At 39.7% G+C, this 25,952-nt stretch overlaps 2 protein-coding genes across 2 annotated transcripts; one reads left to right on the top strand and one right to left on the bottom strand.

Annotated features, from left to right (window-relative positions):
- Positions 1–3,902: 3,902 nt before the first annotated feature.
- On the bottom strand, positions 3,903–12,038 carry snrpc (small nuclear ribonucleoprotein polypeptide C). The gene is made up of 6 exons (XM_036152196.1): positions 11,904–12,038; positions 10,343–10,385; positions 8,621–8,729; positions 6,203–6,262; positions 4,979–5,083; positions 3,903–4,277 (listed from the first exon to the last, which is right to left on the bottom strand). The coding sequence occupies exons 1-6, from the start codon at positions 11,909–11,911 to the stop codon at positions 4,156–4,158; spliced, it is 447 nt and encodes a 148-aa protein (XP_036008089.1). The 5' UTR covers positions 11,912–12,038; the 3' UTR covers positions 3,903–4,155.
- A 1,819-nt stretch (positions 12,039–13,857) lies between these two features.
- On the top strand, positions 13,858–25,590 carry ilrun (inflammation and lipid regulator with UBA-like and NBR1-like domains). The gene is made up of 5 exons (XM_012865167.3): positions 13,858–14,182; positions 18,631–18,785; positions 18,902–19,099; positions 19,244–19,548; positions 22,760–25,590. Exons 1-5 carry the CDS (start codon positions 14,025–14,027, stop codon positions 22,793–22,795), a joined length of 852 nt encoding a protein of 283 aa, XP_012720621.2. The 5' UTR covers positions 13,858–14,024; the 3' UTR covers positions 22,796–25,590.
- The last annotated feature ends 362 nt before the right edge of the window (positions 25,591–25,952 follow it).

Genomic DNA, 25,952 nt, shown 5'->3' with positions numbered 1-25,952 from the left:
AGCTCACCAAATTTTATGGTCCCCTAAATATTAATAGTTTTAAGTTTGGTCAGGAAGATGCTTTAATGAAGGCACCAAGAATGAACGGGTGAAATTACGATGTTTGTAGGAAACTTTCAGCAGATGGAAAAGTTACAGAAAGCATTTTTACTGAGAAGCTCATTTTCTTTTGCTTCTCAACCACCTAATTTTGACATTTAGCAACAGATTTTATGTTCCGTTGATAAACGCCACCATTCAAATTAAGAATAAACTTCTCGCGTGAGGAAATTGAGAAAGATTACACATGCAAAATACTAAACCAATTTAGAAACATTTATGCTTGCATTACCTGTCATGCAATTCCCTTTTATAACTGTACCGGCGAACCTTACTGAGTAAGAATGTCAAATTATCAAGTGAGAATGCTATACAGCATTCTCACTTATTAAGTTCCTTCAGGTCTTGATTATTATTCCGTACGTTTTTCGGCATCTAACTACTCCTGCATACTTCAACCGATTTAAACAATTTTCGTATCAAAACGTTCAGCTCGTTCACGACATTACTGCTATGTCTTTTGGTAATTATAACTTTTATAATATTTAAAATATTTAACTTTTTGTGCGTTTTTTGCTCTCATTGAAAATGAATGGAAAATCCTTCAAATTCTTCAAATATTTCAACTTTTTGACATCTTACTGCTTCAGCCTACTTTCAGCTATAAACGTCATTCAACTTTTAAAATGTAGTAATATCTTTTCGCTATTATGGTATGTTTCAGCTTTTTCATATCTTTCACCATTTTCGTATAGTACATCTTTAAAATTATTTTCGTTTTTTAAGAAATTCAGCAAATAACATGCGTTGCTATGGTCGTCAAGGAGCCTCTTTTAGAGTACGCACTCTAGAAATTCAACAAATTCTTCTTCTCTGAACAACTTCTTCTCACTCGCTCAATTTTCAACCTATCCACATAAATTATACATCAAAACGTAGGAATTTTTGTCTGGATTCAGGAAATGTAACCCTCATTGGTGTAGCATTTATAGATTTTTCGCAAATCACCTCAGAGCGACACTAACCCGAAACCTTCCCCATTCATTTCCTATGGAGCGGTTTTCAAAAATGACACCTGGAAATCCAAAACATCACATGTATTTACATCGTCACTACTCCTAAACCGTTTCATGTACAGGCACGAGACTTTCACACATTCATGTCCAGACCCTTCTGGCGCTCACAAAAGAGAAATTTTGTCGATAAATGTTACGGTTTTGCCGCAGGAATAATTTGTTCGGGAGTAGCGTTTTGGGAAAATGCTAAAACAGGATCAGACTTCAATCTCCCCAAATGAGGCACTTTTCTACATCGTCGCTACTCCTAAACCGTTTTATGTACAGGCATGAGACTTTCACACATGAATGTCCCGACCCTTCTGGCACTCATAAAAAAGGAATTTTGTGGATAACTGTTACGGTTTTTTCCGCAGGAACAATTTGTTCGGGAGTAGCGAATGTGCAAAATCCTTAAAACGCTTTGGAGCTTCATTCTTCCACATCATCCACTTTTTACATCGTCGCTGTGCCTACACCGATTTTTGTACAAACCTAAAAATGAACTCCATAGTCTTTAAAAGCCTGCTGATACTCAGAGTGAAATAATTATTTTGATATCTCTTATACTTTTTCAGCTACAGCGATTTGTTCGGGACCGTTTGTAGAGGATTTCTCAAATTTCATAAAAATCCTCTTTATATCATAATTTTTTACGCCTAAATTAAAATATTTCTAGCAAAAACCGATAGTTTTTCTTGTTCTCCTATCCGTTACGAACTAAACGCTGAAAAAATTATGTCTCTACCATTTACAGAACAGGAGATATGGAGCGTTGTTTGAGGCAAAGTTCTCCATTCTATTTCAATGAGGCAGAGTCTGACAAAGTCTCTGCACTTCGGGAGACTGGCCGCTGCAGCTGTGTCAGTGAGTTTCCATGACGACGGAACTCTGAGGGCCAGAGGGACACGCTCCATTCGGATAGAATAGCAACTTTCAACATCCACTGCAGTGGCTGTGATTAATGTAGGAGCCTGAAATTCACACAGTCACTTCCTCTTAACATTTTAAAATTTTCAAGTGACTTTCAGCCATATGTCAGTTTTCTGTCCCATTTTGGATGTCACATGCTTTCCTATTGGGCCTTTGCTTCCAACAGGACCTGGCATGATGCCCAGACACGACCCAATTGGCCAATACAGCACCCCCCACATGTGGGAAATGGCGCTACTGACCATTTTGGTCAAATGTTGAGTTCTTGGCCCAGATGTGGTGAGGCTGAGTTGCTAAAGGAGGCCAATCTGACCCATGAACTTTGGTCACGTTTGGTGACATTAAGTATTGGCACCCCTTTTTGAGGCACTTCCCAGTACAGGATTTGGACCAAACTGACAGAGTACAATCACCCGGTGATACTGAACACAACCATGCTAGCGGCTAACGGTTAGCATGTTGCTAACCAGAAGTAGCTTTAGAAAGGTCCTACCAACTTCTGCTTAGCCGGGGTTGTTCTGCCTTTACAGACAAATAGAGGGCTACAGCTGTGAGGGAGTCTCCATGACAACCCTTTTAGCCAGAGGCTTCTAGGAGGTCCATTGACTTAACATGGCACCTTTCGAAGGGCACTGTGGGTGCTGTGAAGACCGTAGGAAGCTGAAATTCGCAGTGTTACTCCCCGTTAGTATTTTTGGCGGTACCACGAGGCAGGCGCCTTGCTAAATTTCTTCAGAATTTTTTTAGTTGTTCTTAATCTTCAAATTCTTAAATTTTTTTAAATTTTTCAAATTTTTCAAATTCCTTCAAATTTGTTCAAATTCTCTAAATTTCTTTTTTAAATTCTTCAAGTTTGTCAAATTCTTCAAATTTTTCAAATTCCTTCAAATTTTTTGAAAATTTTTAAATATTTCAAATTTCTTCAAATTTTTCAAATTCCTTCAAACTTTTTCAAATTCTCCAAATTTCTTCAAATGTTTCAAATTCTTCAAATTTTTCAAATTCTTCAAATTTCTTCAAAATTTTCAAACTTCAAAATCCTTCAAATTCTTCTATTTCTTTCAATTCTTCAAACTTTTTCAAATTCTTCAAATCTGATTTCAATGTTTTCTGCATCTTCTGCTCAATCATTCTGCAGATTAGCATTCTCACTGCTGTTTCGCAGGAACAGCCTTTTCTAGTTTTATTTTAATCATTTTAATTCAAAAAGTTAAACTTTTGATAGGTTATTTTAATTATTACAGCTTAAAACTACAAACTCAAAATCCCTTTTCTTAGAACAAATAGAAGACCTTAAAGGAGGGTATTTTTTGTAGAGGCTGTCAGTGAATAACCATCAAGTCAGCACTCATGTTTGTGAAGGCTAGAACATTAAAAATATATATAATTTTGTAGTAGTTCTTATGTAGTGTCTATTTTTAGGGCTTAATGATACTGAGAAAAAAACAATTGTAATAGTATTATTGAACAGACATCAGTTAACGAGTTTTGGTTTGAAATTACAATATTATTTAGAATAAACTAAAAATATTCTGTGAGAACTAATTTATATGTTATAGAAGTTTAATTTGTTTGAACCCACTATCAACTATTAGATTATATTCTAACATAAGTGTTCGCTGTATTTTTTAATTTCAAGCTCTCCGGCTAGACAGTAGTAGGTTTTTAAGAGACAGAACACAAATAAAAAAAAAAACGTTTCAAAGCATTGTTTTTATTTTCCAACCAATGCAAGTGAAATACAAAATCATTTAAAACTACAACAATGAGGAAAAAATAAAAAAAATTCAGCGACTACCATCAAGTCAAACAGTCGCCTGTTTGCTGAACAGAATACCTGCGGAGGGAGAGATCATCATTCGACAACTGAGGATGTTAAAAAAAACATCTGAAAACGACTTTATAAAAGGTTTTCAAACTGACTCAAACCCAGTGAATAGTAATAAATACCAGACAAGCATCCAAAAAAAAAAAATAGAAGAAAAAAAAAAAAATCAGAATTACAAGATGAAGGTTGTGGGTGACCAGGACCAGATGTTGCAGTAAAAAGAAAAAAAAAAAAAAAAAAGTGTCTTCCCTGGACAGTATCTGTTCATGGCAACGACGAGAACACAAAGTCCGCTTGGCCTTATCTGTCTGGTCGCGCCATGCCCGGCCTGACGGGCATCATCATGGGACGAGGGTGACGCATCATGTGTGGGGGTCCTGGCATCATCTGCATGGGTCCTCCCATCGGCGGCCTCATGCCTCCTACGTGTGACAGTGATGGGAAGCAGAGCTCAGAGTGGGTTCAGCATAAAACGGTAATGCTCTTTTACCAACAACTACCGTATTTTTTGGACTCTAAGTCGCTCTGGAATATAAGTCAGATCGGTCAAAACATGAATCATAAAGAGGAAGAAAAAAAACATATGCAAGTCACATTTATTTAGAAATGTATTTTGCACAATCCAAGACTAAAAACTGACATTTAATCTGGTAAGTCAACTTATTCCATGACACAGATACATCCACAACTGGCTGAATAATACAGAACATATCTGTGAGGATGAATGGAGTAAATTAGCATAACAAGCCACCAACTCTAAGCCTGAAAAGTTCTCGTCAGCGAATTTCAGCGTAACGGAAAGCTAGTTGTCAAAATTACGCTGAAATATAGACTGCGAGCCTAACAGTGCTGCGTGCTAAGCTAACAGCACGACGCGGATGTTTCAGAGCAACGTAAAGCTCACGTGCATCAGCGAAGTTGTAAACAACTCAGACAACAGCGCTGTAAGCTAGCGCTAGCTGTTATTAGCTTCTTGGACAGCACGTTGCTCAGTGTGATTTATCATTTAAAATTGATATACAAGTCGCAGGATCGGCCAAACTTTGAAATAATGTGCGACTTATAGTCTGACAAATACGCTAATGAATGACAGAATCTGAAGAGCTGCACTAAGACTTCTTACCAGGCCCACCGGGCATCATCCCATGCGGTGGAGGCCCCATCATGGGCATCATAGGAGGGCCTCCCATTGGAGGTGTTGGTAGCATTCCTGGGCGTGGAGGTCCAGCTACGTTACAAACAGAACATGTTACAGTGATACGGCAGCAGATATGAAGAGAACCACACTTCACAGTGGGTTTTACGGCAAAGAAACTCTCTGGTGTGCACCAGCTTCAACTCAAAGAAGACACAAACCTGTAATCTTCAAAGCAGATTTCTAATGAATAAAGATACTTCGCCCAGAGTTCAAAGACAATTTTCCCTTAGCTGGGTCTGGTCGGTGGTTGGCAGATCAGACGCTGACAACCGCTTGTATTCAAGCGCATCAAAGTCATTAATATTGACCATTTTAAGTTAATAAATAGTAAACCAATAGAAGGTTATTTGGTGCACTTTGAATTTAATAAAATTCAAAAGATCGGACCAGAAGTAAAACTGCCACAAACATCTGAGGTGTAGCCCTATCAATGTTCAGCCAGTAAAAAACACTCCAGTTTCATCAAAGTAAGACATATAAGTCGTTTCCCTCTTTTTGGCTATTTAATGGTTGCACCAGAGGCCGTCTGAATAAAAAGGGACCGTCTACGTCAGATGTGTCAAACTCAAGGCCTGCGGGCCGAATGCGGCCCGTCAAAGGCAATTTACCCGGCCCTGAAGAGCCAAAAAAGGACATTATGTCCTAAAGTAGAGGCATATATATCCTTTTAAAGTGTATAAAGTGGCTCAAACTGTGCCTCCTGTAGCGAATGTTGATTTTTTTAACTGTAGTAACAGCATCCTGCCACTAGATGTCAGTTTTCCCACAACACATTAAAACACCCCAGAAATGTCCAAAAAAAGTGAAAAAGTGATGGAGAATTATAAGAATTTAAAGTATAACTCACCCCAAAATCAACTATTGTGTTGCAGATAATTTGTAGAAGCTGGGCCTAAGGCTGCTACTTTTATATTAATGTACATTTTTCATATTCTTTTGTGAACTGGAATGAAATTCTGAAATCAAAAGTGTCATCTATAAAAGATGCAACCGGCCCTTTTAATGACTTCATGATGCCAAAGTGGCCCAATATAGAAATTAGTCTGACTCCCCTGCTCTACATCTTCCAAATAAAAATAAAATGATCCCCCAAAGCGCTGCGGCGCCCGTTAGAAGAGAAACTCCCCGTTACAGAGATGATCGACTCACCTGGGGGAGGACCACCAGGGAAGGGTGTGGGAGGAATCTTTCCCTGCTGGAATGCAGCCGCTGTGGAAGAGGAGAAGCAAAAATATCATCACCCACAGCATAAGGCGTGTAAAACACAGACCATCGCTGGCTCTTTGTGTCACGATTTAACACAATCCACACACACGACAGAGCATGCAAACAATAGAGGCGAATGCACGAGGCCGTTAACGTTTCAGCAAAGCAAATCCATCATGTAACGCTGTTGTCTGCAGCTGCTTTAAGTGTGGGGGCACAATGAGTTGCATTACCATTAAAACCAAAAACATTAAGGAGCAGAGAATGATCTTTTTGTTGCGCAGAAAAATTTCCTCTGCTAAATGCCACACGCCTCAACTGTGGGCCAAACCGTACATTGGCTTTAGCCGTACATGTGTGGATTAGGGGATTGTAATCTCAGAGGGGGTGAAAAGTAAGCCGTCATAGAGAGGCCCGCTCTTCGAGAAAAAGCTGTAAAATCCCACGTGTGCTCCAGAGAGGCTGTGTGGAATATGTAACGGCCTTTTATTGTCCACACCTGACCACACCGCTTGTTACAGAGGAGAAACAGCATGCGGCGCTCGCGTTAGTGAGAGTGAACAGTTGAAGGAGCAATTAAAACAAAATCTGCGTTCTGCTGCCCGTGGAGGTCAGTTCCACGTCTAGATTAAGCTTCCTACACCTGAGCTGCGTCCCTCTGCTTCATGAGCCGCTGCTGTTTGATGGTTCAAGTACAGATTTACACATTTTCAACGTTTCTGAATCTTCTGTAGTTAAGAATATCTGGAAAAGCCCAATTATAGTCCAACAAAGCTTTTAAGTTCTTATACAAAACAGAGGAAGGATGTCAGAAACTAGACGGGCTCAAAATGACCCGTTTTCAGTCTCTGCCACTTTACTAATGAGGCGTAAAACCAACGCAGATCACAGAAATAGACTAACTTCTGTTTTTCCTCATTGAACACACTGCAAAAACGGATCTAAAAATAAGTAAAATGTTCTTAAAGTTAATGTATTGTCCTTGATTTGAGCAGGTACAGAGGATTATCTGCAAATGGAATGAGTATTTTGACCCCTAAAATAAGATAAGTAGACATTTAGCACTTGAAATAAGACGATAGAGATAAGTTGTTCCTATTTTAAGTGCAAAAATGTTATTCCATTGGCAAATCATCTTATTTACCTGCACAAATCAAGGACAAATACATGAACTTTAAGAACATTTTACGTATTTTTAGAAATCCGTTTTTGCAGTGCACGAATGAATAAAAGTAAACGTTGAACCACAAGATGGCCGTCTCTGCAGGCAAAGCCGCTAACCATCTGTTAATGATGCTGTTGAGATACAATAAATTTGTCGGGTTGCATGTAGGCTTGCAGGTCAAACGGTCACATTAAACAACCTGCATACAAAGGCATTTGGTGCAATTCAACTTAGATTATATGGAAGAGTTTCTTAATTGTTCCATACAATCCAAGTTTCTCATTTTAACTGGCGTGTGTGGTCCATTACGCTGAAATGTGCAGGCAAGAACCCCGACTATTAAATGTTTACGGAAGTAATGGTGAATGTAATCGTTTTTTTAGAAGTGGTCAATAAAGATTTGTTGAAAAGAAAGAAAACTCGACAAACGCAGATACCTGCCGGCATCTCTGATTATTATTAGAAAGCCACTGAGCAATCAAAGCCGACAGTATTAAGAGCGCATCATAGCAAGACTAAATACGGAGAGAAGAAAGCAGAGGGTGAAAAGATCGGAACTGGGCCGTTCACGCTGCCATCAAAAGACGGATATGGGTCGCATTCCCCTGCAGTGTGAACGTAGCCTCAGACTAGTGATCTAGTTTCCCTCATGTCAGCAAAAATAATAAATAAATCTTCTGACAAAGACACACGTCCATCTTTGCACGCCACTCAAGAGTGTGTACTGAATACAGAGCAGGGCTCCCTACAAGTGGGGACATTATTATATTGTACTGGAAAGCGTAGATTTTCAAGCTTTAAGCAAAAGCCCTTTAGGACAGAAAGATTGCAAAATATACAAACATTAAGGCCAATCAAAACAAAGATCTCCAACATCAGACATGTGCGACACCTCTTTGGCAACTGCAGAAACTAACCTTAGCTAAAGTGTGTTATAATCGGTGCACAGTGTGTGATAATGCCAAGTAATAAATGTCAAATATGCATTTCGTTTTTTACTTTAAGACCCAGCCGGCCGGCCGGGTCACATCTGTTAGTGCTACATCAAACAATCAAGTTGGTTTCATCTTGGACAGGTCAGCTGATACTGTGCAGAATAGCTTTAGCTTTAACCAAAGCTATTCAAACCGCCAAAGAATGAAGAATACGGTTTGAGCTGATAACCTGAACTAACCCTTGCACAGACATGTACTTACTTGTTTTATCGATCAAGCTCTGGGCTTGCTCTTCCATCCATTTCTGGTAGTAATCTTTCACATTTTCTTTGTGTTTTCGACCGCTGCAGTGAGTCTTCCTCACTGAAGGCTACGACAGAAACAAAACGAGAGACTGGTTTAGTTTAACTAAGGTCAGGGGTCTGCAACCTGTGGCTCTTTGGACCTTCAACAGCGGCTCTTAATAACTTTGGCTACACGTTATATTTTTATTATGGTATTTAAATGTAACAATGATAATAAATGCAGGTTTTAGCATTTTTTTTTCTTAGAATAATTGCTTTTAATTTTCACAACCGAATGATGCCAGCAGTGACAGTAATATTTAATCTTAAATCAATAGTTTTTCATTATGTTGGAAACTATGATTTTTTTTTTTTTTACATCATTATCCACAAATATCAACATCCCACCCATCCTAATTTTTTCAAACCTCCAAATGGACATAAACGGGCGTTTCTTTAACGATGACAACATATTTCCTACAGTAGATCTTTATCACAAATTATAACTTGTCTTTTTTCAGAAGGCCAGGCGACATTTGCGGCTCTGAAGGAGTTTAATTCAGGTGGATTGTAGACAAAACGGCTCTTTAAACTGTAAAGGATGCAGGCCAAGATGTTAGAAAGTGTCCAACTACTCAATGCATAGCGTGTAGTAGGCTGAGCTATGGAGTACCGTATTTTTAACACTATAAGGTGCACTTAAAATCCTTCAATTTTCTTAAAAATGGATGGTGCGCCTTATATATGATTACCGTACTTATTGTGCTTACGGACCGATTTTATGTGGTACAATGTGCTCAGAAATCTGTTAAAATGTGTAAGTAAGACTTTGGTTAGCAATGAAGCCGCTCCGCTCAATGGATATTAGGAGCATACTGACTGTGTCACTACCTGATAGGACCCCTGAGCTGTCTACAAGACTGCCTGACTGTAATGTCTAAACTAGAAGTGCATTCATGTAAGGCAGCCTGGAGTATGCGCTAGCAACAATAAACCTAGTAAGTTAATTAAATATAAAAGTTATGTTTACTTTTACAGGGCAGTGTCGTCCAACTACTCTGTCCTCCTAACAGAGACGGATAGAGAGCTGTGGACGTGAAGGAGTGATATTACACACTTGGGAAGAATATTTAGAGCGCCTTATGGTCTGAAAAATACGGTATATTCAGTTTGGTTGGGATGGAGTTGTTACAAGGTCACCTAAAAAATAGACATATAGACCAGTTCATTGTTATTGTTTTGATGCGGGTTTTTCGCATATGCGCGCCGGACTGGTTGGCAAAAGACGAACACAATGCCAGGCAACTTTAAAATTAATATGTCTCAATGGTCATTTTGTGGATTGTTTTGCAGCATTAGCTGAAATAACTAGCAAATACATTTCTGACTAAGATTTGAAAAGAAAACCAATTAGACAATGTTAATTTTCTGAACACAACTTTAATTTTCGGTATCAAACTTATTCCAAATTAAGCTTACTTAGTGTAACTATTAAATTTCTTCCCATGATCCAAACGATTGATTAAAAAAAAAAAAAAAAAAAAAAAAAAAAAAAAAAAAAAAAAAAGGAATACCCCAAGTCTATGGACTGTTGAATAAATTATTATTTAATGAAGATGACTCTTCATAGTTTGATTAATTGGCACACAGATTAGTAAGAACACAGCCAACACCTTTGGTAGAAACAATTGTGACTTACCGAGTCATGTGTAAGGTACGTATCGCAGTAGTCACAGTAAAACCTGTGAGATAAAAAAAAAAAAGACCGTATGTTAAGACGAATGCACAGATGTGTAAAAAAGCCACACTCTAAAAAGACGAAACTTAAATATCTTCCATTGACAAATGACTGAATTATGCTTCTCTTTGAACACAAATACTCTGCCTGAGGAAGGAGACACAATTCACGTCTGCATTTAGTAAAAGTGGCAAAATATTTGCCATGATAACATTTCAGCCTTGATTTAATTTTTTTCCCTTCCTTTTTTGAAAAGAGTAGCGACGCACAGATTGACCAGAAATGGTCGGCTCTGATTGGTGATTGGGCTTTTTTTTCTTCTTCATTATTTATTTTTCCAAATCAAAACTAAGAATCCCAACAGTTCTATAAATACCTTGACCAGCAGCAGATTCTCAGATGCACTCGCTTGGGTTTAATTAAAGTTATGGACAAATGCTTTGTTGCATAACTTTGGAGCACACTTGAAATCTTTCGCTTCTTTTGGACTCATAATTAGCTCAAATCAAATAAAGTTCTGCATTTTTATCTTAAGCCCTAAAAGATAAAAAGGGAAATCAAGCTTAAAATCTGATCAGTCAAGAAACTGAATAATGTCCTAAATAAGGGCTTGCTGCAGGAATATGGTGTAAATAGATGGCTTTTGAGAGCCGTGCAGTGCTGCTACGTCCAAAGCTGCTCGGGCTGGGTCATAAATCGATTTAATCTGCTAGTAATTTGAATTTACAATTTATTAAGATCAAATTTTTGGTGGAAAAAATCTGGATTTTTAAAATAGAAGTGCTGCTTCTCCACATTGAAAGGACCCGGTTGATGGTTTGGGCTTCTGATCAGGAGGCCCTGGAGACCCAGAATGAGCTGGAGGATGTCACGGAGGACTGGTTTCATCTGGACCCGTTGCCCCCGCGTTGTGATCTTGGTTAAGCGGAATAAAGAGGATGGATGAAATAAAACACCTTTTTTCTTCCAAATTTTATCTCCTTATGTATTTTTTACCCCCCACTTCGTTGAATTAAATATACATTTTCTTTATGTTTCAGACAGAAGCAATGTAACTTTACCTTCTTACCTTAATAAATTGCTCGTTGAGCAAATAAATAAATAAAATAAAAACATAAATGTTATTGACTGATAAATATTACAACACGAACGTAATACTCGTTCTGACCTGGACGGGAACTAAAAAAATAAAAGGCAGAAATAAAATGTAACAAGCATTTGCAGATCAAGCTGTGCGAACAAATAGTAAAATAACACACAGGGATCATTTTTAACATCCAACCCCATTCAATGTATTTGGTTTGCTGTGTTTCTGAGTCTGCTAACGCAGGGAACCGTTTCCACTGAGAGTAGCTCCAGCAAATAGACAGATCCCTAAACAAAGTGAGATCGACGTGGGTTCAAACATTTCAAAAATGGACTTTGCACAGTTCATGAGATAAAAGTAGACATAATTATGATCTCAGTGGAACCAGGAGAAATTTAATTTCAAATTTAAAAAATAATATATTTCTCAACTTACTTCGGCATGTTCTCGGCAAGCTACGTTGAGAGCGCGGTCCCTGTTCGCCCACAAACCTCTCCGGCCAGATATCACGGCGGAACAAAGAAGAGTTCCGCTGACTGACTGAAACCACGCGAGAGTTTGGTTTGTTCATTTAAAACAAGCAGGCAGGTAAATGTATAATTAAAAAAAAATAATAATAATAATAATTGAATGTAATTACAAAAGAACAAAACAAAACAAAAAAAGACTTTAAAAGGAAAGAAACCTATACTCTGACGCTCATTCATTATTTATTTATTTATTCATCAGCAGAGCACATTGCTATATTGTAAAATTAACTGCATCTCTTATAATAAGCTTTTGTACTGAACTATGTATAAAATTCCGCATTGATTTGAAAACAATGTGAAACATATGTTTCAATAAATAAACAAAATGTGTATTATGCTAAAAAGGTAAATGTTACTTCTTTTGTAGAGGCTGTTGACTGTTTAAAATGAAAGGGAAGTTTATGTAAATGTAACTAAAGACCGGAAAAGTTGCAAATTGAGTGAAACGACTGGTGGACACAGTTAGGTTAATCGATAAGACGGTGTGAGAGGATGACAAAACAATAATTTTAATGGAAATTTATCAAATTATCATGATTTTTAAAACATTCAAACCATTCAGAGGAGCTATAAAGTTTATATCTTCAGTGAATAAGGGCAATAAACCAGGAACTGAATGGTTGTAACGTTCAAGTCATTAAACAGCAAATCACAAAATAACAGACACACTTCTGATATTAAAATTACTCGTGGGAGACTGAACTATTTGGGAAAGCTATGAGGGAACACAGTTACTTGATGCATAATTTAATACAGAACCTCTAGAAATTTAAGAAGAGGGAAACCTGAAGCTGATATTACATATTTGTTATTTTACAACCCCTTGATTTGTTATTAAACAACCCCTTCAATATCAGATGGTAAGTGTTTATCATCATACCTTACCTTCCGCTTAATGTTTAATCGTGTTTATTAAAGCAATGGCAAATTTGCTCTGCAACTATTTCAACAGCATGGCTCAGAATAAGGGGCATAACCAATCAAAATATTTATCTCAATAAAAGGTAGATTACACCACAAAAAGCGCCAATAGCAAGCGTGAAAGATATAAATAAATAAAAAATACGAATTTGATTAAAAACAGATTGATATACTGAAATAGCATGTTATTCAAAGAAAATAATTTCGAGATTGTTTTATTAGCATCACATTTAAAATGCACATATATTTTAGGAACAACAAATACTTTTTTTCATCCAAGTACTACCTTAGTACAGCAAAGTTTAAATGAAACACTTTCCCACATTTTACTGTGTCCTTAACCTTTTAGAGATTCTTAAAATAGAATAAAGTAAGCATCAGCACATGACTAGCACCCTATTGTTGGGTCATCATTTTAGCACCTGTGGGATAATACAATAAAATATAATATAGCATAAATTGGTAACAACCGTGGTGAAAATGTCTGAAGGTAATATTTTATATTCTATTACCGAATATTTCCAGGATACCTTCCTACTATTTACATAAAACTATTTTTAGATGTTTTTTTTTTAAACATGCTGCAGATCTTGTTCTTGTAAAACAAATATTTGAATTGCTTTGTGAGCATCCACACCCATGACTGTGACATCACTTCAGAGCACAAGATGTCCCATTTTTCACTTTGCATTAGGATTTAATTTATTTTCATAATTTGTACTTAGCTAAAAGGTTCCAAACCAATATCCACTAAAACGCCTCTGGATGAGTCGCAGGGGGATATATATATATTAAAAAATATATATATAAATGTATGGTCCCTCTATGTTAATGCATGCTCAACACGAATTTCATTGATAAACCAATGAAAAGGTGGCCACAAATAGCAACAGATGACGTTGGATGTGACGCACGCGCCGTTGCAACGTCAAACGTCTTCCCCCCTCGCTCGCGCGGCGCGCCATGCGCACTGACGCTTGTTGTTGTTGTTATTGAGCTGGTCGTTATGGCTGAACGAGGCCTCGGACCTAATTGAGAGAGGACCCCCTCTCTCTCTCTCTTCCTCCCTCCCTCCCTCCCCACGCCACGGGACGACCCGCCATCCATGGAGGGCACGGACATGGACGTGGACGCGGAGCTCATGCAGAAGTTCAGCTGCATGGGCACCACGGACAAGGACGTCCTGATATCGGAGTTCCAGAGGCTGCTGGGCTTCCAGCTCAACCCGGACGGCTGCGCCTTCTTCCTGGACATGACCAACTGGTGAGTGCGGGGATAGGAGGCGTGGGGGGGGGGGCCTGTTGCTGAACGGCGACGTGACGCTAACCTAGCTCTTCGCCTAGCTGGTCGTCTTACGTTAAAAAATGATTATAAGAAAATAACGGGGTTAGTCTTAAGTCGGAGCTGAGTGCTAATGGTCAGCGCGGCACGGGTCATTTTATCCTTCCCGTGACGGGAAATGGCTGTTAACTCTTAGTGGGCCATTAGAGGTAAACGGAAGTAAAACACTAAAGTTTGTTCTGGCCACGCGTTGTACTGCTGCTGCCAACTTTCTGCTAAACAACGACGATGTGAGCTGAGAGCCCAGCGGGCAAACATGGAGCTCCTGGTTCTTAGATTCTGATTGTTATGGGTTTTGTTTTGTTTTTTTGCATCAACGTGGGGGAAACTAAAGCGAGCTGTTGGTGAAGAAACAGCTGGGGTCAGAAAGCTGTCCTGATCGGTGGACCTGAGCAAGCAGCAGTGATCAAAAGGCCTTTGTGTTTCCTGATGGTTGGACGTGATTGTCAGAGCTGAGTCCGTTCAGTTTGTCTCTAGGGAGCAAAGTTGAATCAGGGAAACAGGAAAGTTTTAATAATATCTCTTGTATCATTTTAGGACGGCATCACTGACCCCTGATATTCAATTTTATTTTATTTATATAGCGCCAATTCATGATACATGTCATCTCAAGGCACTTTACAAAGTCAAATTCAATCAGATTATACAGATTGGGTCAGATTATACAGATTGGTTCAAAATTTCCTCTCTAAGGAAACCCATCAGATTGCATCAAGTCTCTCCAAGCAGCATTCACTCCTCCTGAACGAGCGTAGCGCCACAGTGGACAGTTGTCTGCATTGTCCATGGCTTTGCAGCAAGCATCAAGCGACAGTGGAGAGGAAAACTCCCCTTTAACAGGAAGTAAAAACCTCCAGCAGAACCAGAACCTGGCTCAGTTCTGCCTCGACCCACTGGGTGTTAGAGAAGAGACACTAAAGCACAGAAGCACACATTGATCCAGGAATCCTTTCTATGTTATACGGTAATAGCAGATGATCCGTCTTCCCTGGATGATGTCATCTCAAGGCACTTTACTAAATCTGATGCATTCAAATAATCCAGGCAGATTGGTCAAAAAAATTCCTATTTAAGGAAACCCAGCAGATTGCATCAAATCTTGACAAGCAGCATTCACTCCTCCTGAAAGAGCGTCGTCTGCATTGTTGATGGCTTTGCAGCAATCCCCCATACTGAGCAAGCATGTAGCGACAGTGGAGAGGAAAACTCTGTCTCCCCTGGATGATGTCACAGCTAACAGAACGCCAGACCAGGTGTACCTTCTATGAAGAGAAAAAAGACAGAGAACAAAAAGGTAAAAGATGAAATAGCAACAAACAACGCAAATTGGAGAACAGCAGGAGAACTCATCAGATATATAGAAATAAGTGATGTAATAACATATTTTATTAGGATGGCGCAGAACAAGTTTGCATCATTTGAAAGCAGTAGCTCACCTGAACAGCCTGTCTGAGGAACGGGACACCTAGCTCAGCACCACACGTGTCTCCTGCGTACAGCTCAGGGGATTGCTGCAAGCGGTAAACCACGGCTGTCTGATGAAGTGGCTCCAGCTCCGTGCTCTGAAAGCACACCAGACCCCAGATCTTTGCGGATCCACTTGTATGATCTGAATAGACAAAGTGATCCATAATGGTAGAAACCTTTGTTCACAAAGCCTTGCATCCAGTTTGGTCTTTCATTCAGGGGAACGTTTTGATCTCTGCCGCCCCCCAGCCCCGCCGGTTCCTCCAGGATGTCTCCTAGTGTTGTTTTGAAGCGTCTTCTCTCCGTTTCCAAAGCCCTAAGCTGTGTTCAATTCATGTCCTTTTCACAAACTGATACTTAAAATTAATAAGCCTTTAGTAGTTCAAGTGCAAAATTCATTGTTTTGGTGTACTCAATGATTTAAATTCCAAAAGAAGTTAAAAAAACTAAATAAGTGGACTTTTTTTCCGAAGTTTGAAGACGTTTCGCTTCACATCCAGAAAAATTTCTCAATTCAAAAGTCTGGAGTAGCATGGAGTTCCAAGCTTTATATTATTGCCCAAAAAGGCCTTGTTATGGCTTAGATAACATGCAAATTAAACCGAAACTCAATGGTTTAAAGACGTTACCCTAAAGAAAATCGCTTTAGTAGCTAACTAACTTCTCTCTTATATGTCTGTCAGAAAGGTGCCAATTAAAGGAACAGTTTTTAATCAAAATATAATGTCTAGAAAATCGGATAAATGACTGGTCAGTTCAGTTTTGTCTGTTCTGGTGTTAATGAGATTAACAACAGGGGGTAATAATGAGACAGCCCCAAAAACAGGAATGGTTTTGCAGGTGGAGGCCACAGATTCCCCCCCCTCCATTTGTCACTGCTTTTCAGTGATTTCACACTGGACCAGGGTCAACGTCGCCACCGGTAGCGTGGAGTGATACCCGGACCCTGCAGAGGTTGCCTAGGCAGGCAGTCTCCACCAGGAGGGCACATCAATACGTACCATTGCCAGAAGATTTGCTGTGTCTCTCAGCACAGTCTCAGGAGCATGGAGGACATTCCAAGAGACGGGCAGCTCCTCTAGGGGAGCTGGACAGGGCCGTCCTTAACCCATCAGCAGGACCGGTATCTGCTGTTTTTGTTGAAGGAGGAGCAGGATGAGTACTGCCAAAGCCCTACAAAGTGACCGCCAGGCTACCGGCATGGATGTCTCTGAGCAAACCAATTAGAAACAGACTCCATGAGGATGGGCCAAGGGCATGGAGAGGTGCAGAGCTGTTCAGGATAAACAACGATACCCTGACTGCCACTGGGTATCAGAATGGAACCCTTGGACCCGTCGCTGGTGCAGCGGGTGCTTCATATGGTTAGAGTATGCAGGCAGTTCTTGGAGGATGAAGGAGTTGATAAGCTAGACTGGCCTTGACCTGACCTGCCCTGACGCTAACAGATCATCTCTGGGACGTCGTGTTTAGGTCCATCCAGCGGCACCATGTTGTACCTCAGCCTGTCCAGGAGCTCAGCGATGCCGTGGTCAGGATCTGGTAGGAGACACTCAAGGACACCCTCACTCATCTGATAAGGAGCGTGCGCCAAAGTTGTCAGGAATGCACACAAGCATGGGGGGGGCGTAAAAACCGCCGCGGACCATTTTAAGCGGCTGCAATGACATTTCGGATCAGGACCAGGCTGCCGGAGCAGTGTTTCAGATCCACTTTCTCAGCAACCCTGGATTGAGCCCTCTGTGGGTGGATCGTTTTTATCGAATGATGTGGCATCCTTTAGTTCCCAACGCGTTACCCATTCCAGATCAGTGTAGATCTGGTGTTTTCACAAAGTTTCCCTTTAATTCTTTTTGAGCAGTGTTTTAAATACAATACATCCACATTGGTGTTCAATTTATCATCAACCCTCTGCTTTAGGAAATGTATTAGAATTACTATACTAAATGAAACCCTTATTTGTACAAATTTGTTATTATAATATCTTCACTCAGACGTATTTTATCCTGCAGCTTCTTGTCACTTGTAGTGCCCGGGTGAAATGAAAATGAAAACCTCTGCTCAGTGTCAAGTGAAGCTCTTTAGGACGTACTTCAACTTCTCTCACAGTTTGAGTTGTTTTAACATCTTTGACTCTAAGGAAAGTAATATGATAATTGAAGTAATTTCCACGTCCACACAGTAGAAAGTATTGCATACGGTTGTTGCTAGTAGTTTTGTCTCTCAGACCCTTGGTCAATGCAACGCATCCACATTAGTGGGTCATTTCCAGCACAGGGTTACTCAAATGTAACAACACAGCTGATGTCGCTAATATGCTGCTATTCATTTTCTGAAATATTATTCTGAAGGAAAAGTCTTTCTAAAGACAGACTGAATATCTAATGTAGAACAGATTACTGGATCAATGTGTGCTTCTGTGCTTTTTTGTCTTGTTGTGTCTCTGCTCTGTCTTCTGTAACCCCAGTCGGTCGAGGCAGATGACCGTTCATACTGAGCCTGTATTCTGCTGGAGGTTTTTCCTTCCTGCTAATGGGTGGTTTTTCTTTCCACTGTCGCTTCATGCTTGCTCAGTATGAGGGATTGCAGCAAAGCCATGTACAATGCAGATGACTCTTCCTGTAGCTCTACGCTTCCCCAGGAGTGAATGCTGCTTGTCGGGACTTTGATGCAATCAACTGGTTCCCTTATATAGGAATTTTTTTACCAATCTGTATAATCTGACCCAATCTGTATAATCTGATTGAATTTGACTTTGTAAAGTGCCTCGAGATGACATTTTTCAGGAATTGGCACTATATAAACAAAATTGAATTGAACTGAATGTCCGTTGGGTGTCGGACATGTTGCGTCGGCGACGATGTCCCCCAATAACCGCTTCATTTGTTATTATGCCGGAACAGGAACCTTCAGGCTGCTATTGGTGCATATTATGACTTCGAAAGCCCCAGCGTCAACACACCATCCATGTCGTTTGTTGAAGATGTGACAATTGGAGAAGGAGAGTCTGTTCCTCCGGATACACTGTTCACGAAGACCTGGAGGATACAGAACACGGGTACATGCCTCTTTATTACACATTAACGCTGTCAGGACCGACGTCTAGGTCTTTATTCTGCACTAAATGTTCTTCTTACCTTTTGTCTTTCAACTTGGACGTGTTTTAATTTGTAGGCGCCGAGTCATGGCCACCGGGGGTTTGTCTCAAATACATCGGAGGGGATCAGTTCGGACATGTAAACTCGGTTATGGTGAAGTCGCTAGACCCACTGGAGATTTCCGACGTGAGCGTACAGATGAGGAGTCCTACAAATCCAGGCATGTACCAGGGCCAGTGGAGGATGTGTACAGCAGCTGGATTATTCTACGGAGGTAGGGAAGAACTGCGTAGTTTTAATTTCCGAACTCTCACATAGCTCAGGGTTGATAAAAATCCTGAGCTAATACAAACATTTGTTTGACGGTGCTCCGTTATATTGGTCCATCCCAAAAAAATACGTTTAACTCTTTCTGCAGACGTGATCTGGGTGATTCTCAGCGTCGAAGTCGGAGGTCTCCTCGGCGTGACTCAGCAGCTTTCTTCCTTCGAGACGGAATTCAACACGCAACCCCAGCGCAACGTGCAGGGGGACTTCAACCCGTTTGCCTCGCCACAGAAGAACAAGCACGACGCCACCGACGGCAGCTTCAGAGACCCCGGAGGGGCCTGGGAGCGCACACAGGAGTCAATCCAGCCAGCTCAGAATGGACTGTCTCATAATGCTGTAAATAGGCCGTCAAATGGTCTCCAAACAAACCTTTCCGTGGTGACTTATGGACAGGTATGTGCTAATATAAATACTTTCATGGCTTTGAGACTTAGACAACTTTATTTGTCATTTTGTATGTAGAGAGTGCATACAGAACGAAATTTCGTTGCATAAAGCTTATGGAGTATTGTCAGGTTCTGGGTGGAATAAGATAACATTACAATATAAAGTGCAGCAGTGATCCAGTGTAAACATATAAACAGTGTAAGGGAAAAACAATGTGCAGTCACAGTGTGCAGTAGAATGTACAAACCAATTTTTTTGTGCAAAATAATGGTGCAAAAGGCATTTGTGCAAAAAAAATACATTTACGTTCAGTAAGATGTGCGGATGTGCAAATGTGCAAAGTGGTGCAGAGTCCAGTTTAGTTGGGTCAATAAAGGGTTATACACACAAAAAACTTTTATACATCTGGGCCTAGGAGTCCACAAGACCGTAAACCGCCCATGGATTAGACATATTAGCCCCAGAATGCTCCTCGGCCACTGAACAATAGTTCATGCAGAGGATGGATTTCATCGGCATGTATGTTTCAAGTAATCGTTGGTCGATTGACAAGATCAATCAACTTTAGATTAACTCATTAGTCGATAACGTGCATCCCTGGTTGCAAACCCTAGAAGAAAGCCATAAAAATTGACTATAGATGGTAGATCACATTTCATTGTGCAAAGCTCTGCTGGGAAAAAAGGCAGGTAAAGCTGTTGTTGGAGATTTAAGTGGGGTTTCTCCAAAAATAAGGATGCATAGTGCATGTATATCCAGTTAGTTGCGTTTTTCAATTGTGTGAATGATGATAAAATATTCCATATCTTCTGTCTGTCTTAAAGCTCCTTTCATAGGAAGTTAGGTCAGTCCTCGCCTCTTTTGTGTAGTTAATGCATCTTTTGAGATTCTTGTATAGCGTTGCATAGACCAAGTTATTGCCTTATGAAATATAATAAAGTAGTTCGTTCATATTAGAAATAAGAGCCAACTAAGTCAGACTAGTCAGCTAGGGCTGGGTATAGATTCAGACGCAAATCAATAAACGAATGGTTGTTAATGGTGGCTGTAAGGACCAGAGCCTCTCCCTGATTGGTGAGCCAGTTGTTTTCACACAGAACAGCCAAACAGATCCAGGGTAGAAAACGGAGGACGCCAGAGAGATCTACTGCTGCTGTTTAGACACTGACCTGTTGCATTATTAAAAATATGACATTAAAAATTCACCAGTGGAGTGGGAGGAAATGCCGGCTCACACATTGCTCACACAGTGGAAAATGCATTTTTTTTTTTTTAAATCGATCTTTGGTTATATGAATCGATTTTTTTTTTTTTTTTTTTTTTTTTAGGAAGTAAAATGAGAATCGATTCAGAATTGAAAAATCAATTTATTTATTTTTTTAACACAGCCTTACTGTCAACAATCCATGGCTGGTAAAGTCAGATAGACGATGCTAGCCTACATTTCCACCACAGACGTGTTGTGCAGAGGAACCGCTGTTTAAAGTCACGCACTGAACTGGCCAAGGTTGGGGAAAAAAACAAAACAAAAAAAAAACACCACACAGCTGTCACAAGTTCACACGATCACTGAGTCATGCAGTCAAAACCATTCCTTGGTTGCTCATTATATCCTTGGCATTGACGTCACTCTGTCAGTGTTTGGTCGAAGGTTTTAGTGCTTGATAGTAAGACCCATTTGTGTTATTTGGGATTAAACTTTGGTTCATCTGAACCGCTTCTTTCAGTGGAAACACGCCATCAGAGAGCCAAGCTACCAACGGCGCTAACTGTGCCTTATTGTTGTGGGAGTCCAATCAGCAAGCAGTTCTCTGCTACTTTTATTCAATAACAAATTGGTAATGATTTTAGTTTTTATTGCACTCAAACATCCACACGTTTTATAATCCAGTATATTATTTCTGATAACTTTGATGACCCGAAATCACAGCGCCAAGACAAATCCAGCATATGGGCTACAATAATCTCATTCCTTCCTGAGTCAGAGACATCAGAAGCATCTTAGTTGGACTAAGGTAAAAAAATAACTGGACTGTAGCTCAGAGGTCCAGAGTCCTTTTTCCAAACACGAGTAAATGTTCCACTTCATTTAGAAATCATTGTCCCACATTCTGGAGGAAGACTGGAGAGGCACAGCATCCATTTTTATGGTCCAGTGGGAGGCTTCCGCCGTCAGTGATGATTTGAGGAGTCGTGCCATCTACTGGTGTTGGTCCAATCAGAGCACAGGGCTACCAGGACGCGTTTACTGTCCAGTACAGGAACTTCCAATATTTATATGAATTTTTATCGGGTTTCTGGAATATTCACATTTTCTGAGAAGCTGAATTTTGGGTTTTCAGTAGTTAAGATACAACTTGAAATACTCCAGTCTGTGTGTAGTGAAGCAATCTGAGTTTGAATTGAATTACTGAAATCAGTTACCCTTTCCATGATACGGCTCTCTTTCCAGCACACAAACATATGTGTTGGAACGAGAGCGTGCCTAATTGAATCGTCAGTCTTAATATGGTATCGTCAACACCTGCAGCTCAGCTTTTATTCCCAGTTTTAGCTCTGAGGTTTTACTGGGCTGCTTGTAGTGTAGTTGCCTTGTTGTTTGTATTAAGATGAGCATTTCAGTGGAAAGGGCATCGATCGTAGGGCTGGATGATAATTCAATAACGATATACATCGATCAATAGACGATGCTAGGAAAAATGGGTCAGTAACAAGTTCAATAGAATAAAAGTTGTCCTTCGTTTTGCATTCTAGTCATGAATATTACATCCTCCCAACCAATCACAACGCAGACCCGGGGACAAAGCTCCGCCCCCTTCAAAAAGTTCAGAGGGCACGCGTTTTTTTTTTCTTCTTTTTTTAAAAACTTACAGTTTTGGTAAAAAGTTGGTTGTATAAAGGGCTGAGTTTGAATTCAGTGTTTGTGTGTTCCTTATCTAAAAATACGTCGCTAAGCAACAGTATAAAATGGTCAGGGCTGCACTTTTGAATCTGTTGATATGTGTTGATATCGATCAATATGATTTCTATTTTATCGATATGCTTTTTTTTTCTATATCGTCCAGCCCTAATCGATCAACAGGCTTCCCCCAACTAGCGCCTGGAAGCAAAAGGGAACTCTAAAGCACGTGTTATATTATATATGCATCTGTATGTATTTTGTTTTATGTTAAAAGACAAACTTAAAGTGATGCGCTTTCTCCCTCTTTGTTTGCAGGGTATTCATGGTCCCTATCCATTTGGAAAGAGCTAGAAAGACAAAGACCCCCCCACTCCCATGACGAGTGATGAGCTTAACGTCATGGGAGTCCTTAAATGCAGAGGAGTTGGATGGGGGGGGGGACTTTTCTTTTTTTTTTTTTTTTTTTTTTGACTCATGACAACTCTCCCTGAAACCTTTATGGACCTTTCAACAACAGCGGCGAACCTGTCGGATCGCGTGTACTACAGTAAAACATCCGACCTGACATGGATTCACGTGTGCGAACGCTTCATTTAAGAGTGCTTTAAACCTCTAAAGATGGACACACAAGAATATTTTTGTTTGTTGTTTTAATGCCTAATTAAGGAGAAAATCCCCCTAAAAAAACCGACATACATCTGCTACTCCCATGGGCAGCCGAATAGCTTCTCCCTTACAAACCTCATTAATGGTATGGTGAGAAATTACTGACATTGGTCAAAAAATATCATTTTAATTGTTTTTAACAGGGATTTAATCAACAAACCGTTTATTTTATCCACGACACTGTTCTAATGTTATTAGATTTTGGTTGAGAAGTGAAACTACTGACTTGTCTAACTATAAGGGGACTTTAGAGGCACATTCAGAGTTTTTGTAGGAATTCTCAATCGTCTTATCTCCTTGTCCAAAAGCTACAACGTTCTGATTTCGCCGTGCAAACACCCGGACACATCCCCGGAGAAAGACGGAGGGTTAGTCTTTGTGACGTTTAAGATGTTGCACTACGCTCAGAAACTGGCTCACATCATTTTAACCCTTTTATTTGGGAAATGCTGACATTTGCGTCGCTCGCTACGCAAACCCAAATATTCCTGCTGGAGTGCCGTCCTGCGGTTGCTGGGCTTCTAACTCTTTTTTCCGTTTGATCTTTTTCCAATGTAGCTTTTATTTCCCAGCTTCGCATTCAAATATGAAACACATTTGAGCCATGTTTGGCGTTCTTAAAGTTCAAAATGTGCAGAACCAAGATTTTAATCGTTGAATTGTACCGTCTGTCGAGATGTAAAACTTTGAACGGGCCCCTGAGCCGATCTTTTTAACCCATATCAAAAAAGAAGAAAAAAAAAAGAAAATCATGATCTGAAAGATGTTTTACTTAATCTCATGCATGGAAATGCTGCCGTTTTATTCGACCATTTGCTTTTCTCAAGAGGAGACGAGCTAAAAACTCCCCACGCCGCAACACTAAGCGTCGTCACACTAAGCCCTCTGCCTACCGTCCTTGTCCAGGAGTGTAAGAGGCGTTCATAAATATCACTTATTATGTCTGTATGATCCACAGACAAAAAAAACCCAGAGAGCCAAAACACTAACGTCAAGCATCGCAATGTGAAATCTGCCCAGCTCAGTTTGCACGGGACGGTGTGCGGTTTCCAGGGGAGGTTTTCACCTTAAAACGGACGCTGAAGTGCAAAAAGGATGCGAGCGAGTTTTGAGTAAGAAGGGTTAAAAAAAAGCCATTTAAATCTATTTTTGCCTGGTGAGCGACTGTAGTCTGAGTCCACGTGTACAGGATGTGTACTAAATATAAAAATGTATGCGCGAGTGTGCCTGTCGTGTATGTATCTCAACGGTTTCTCCTTGGATTTAAACTGACGTGAAATGGTGTATACTGCTTGGGCAAAGGATGAATGGACACGTCGTTACAGAGAGAGCTTTAAACGTCATGTACCTCAGAAGTATTTTTTTTTCCTTTTTTTTTTTTTTTTTGGGGGGTGATCCGTTTGGATGGACTTGCCACAAGTACCCTGATGTTATTTATTTAATGTCTTTTTGCTGCAAATTCAAAAAAAATGTCTCGTTGACAGCCAGGAGGTGGTGCTAAAAATCTGAAGACAAACGTGGAGATCATGAGAACCATGTAAGGTAAAAAAAACAAAATGTAACAATAAAAATAAAACGTTCAGCTGGAGCTTGGTAGGCCGTGTTAATGTTAGAATGGTCTGCATTAGCTTTGTTAGCACCGGTTTTCTGTTTCCTAATATTTGCACTATGCTGTCAACCACCTCTGATGAAGAAAAACAACAAAAAAGAGAATTTTTTAAAATTTTGTTTTTATAAAAGTTGGGATTGTGACACCAGCATTTTCCGGGGGGGGGATCCTGCTTGTTTTGTTCTTCATCTCCCACCGTCTCCACTTTATTAAAGAAAGGTTAAAAAAAAATGCCAGTCTGATCGCTGCACAGGGGTTGAGAATCCAAATGAATTTGCCTTTTTGTTTAGATCACACGAGCGAGTGAGTTCGCTGTTACACCTGAAGCTGTACGTCAGCTTTAAAATGTTTATCATGTCTGTGATTTTTTTTTTTTTCATGTGTGTTTGACTGAAAAATAAAATGGAAAAAGTTATTAAATGAGCTTCACAATAGTTTAATTTGTGCTATTCTTTTATTTTTTTATTTTTGCTCTCGTCCATATTGCCGGCACAGACATTTATTACACGTTATTACACGAGTCCTCTTCCCAAACGGTATACACTGTTCTCCATTGCCTCTGTTAGTCAGAACAGTTCATTTTATTTTTTTTATATATATATCTGTGTGCGTGCGTCCTTCCTTTTTCGTGGGATCATGTGTGACGGAGACGGTTGTTGAGGAAGCCTAAACATTGCTGGATTCGTTCCTTAGTTTCATTTTGTGACTGTGTGTGGACTGGAGATGGGTGGCGTGCTGAGTGGGTGTGAGGAGAGTTTACGTAGTCTTGAAATAGCGCATTTATGTGCAGATGAAGTTGTTTAAAAGGTGTTGTTTTTTTCTGTATCTACAATTAAGCATTTTTATGATTAAATTAACACTGAAACAATGACTAAATGGTCTATTTTTTTATAAAATAGTTTGAAATGGGAGAAAATCTCTTTAGATAATTTCAAACGGTTATGATTAACCTCATTAATGAATGGCAGTCACTATGGTGGACAATGAAAAACCTTTTTTTTGTGAAGGTGTCGAAGGATTCACTAATCACCTACTGGACAGACAGTGTATGTTCACATAATAAATAATTATAGTAGAAAACCCTTTAAAAAATACAAGTAACTAAGTACTGTTATATATTTTAAGTGCTGAATTTATGTAAAGAGGAAATTACAGTTAATAGTCAATTGAAGAGGACATCATGTATCACTGGCTATAGTTTACATACATTTTGTTTAATTAAATGATGTTAAA

The sequence above is a fragment of the Fundulus heteroclitus genome, chromosome 20, assembly GCF_011125445.2.
Source record: "Fundulus heteroclitus isolate FHET01 chromosome 20, MU-UCD_Fhet_4.1, whole genome shotgun sequence".
Taxonomy (NCBI): Eukaryota; Metazoa; Chordata; class Actinopteri; order Cyprinodontiformes; family Fundulidae; genus Fundulus; species Fundulus heteroclitus.
The sequence above is the reverse complement of the archived record's forward strand: the minus strand, read 5'-3'. Positions and strand labels throughout refer to the sequence as shown.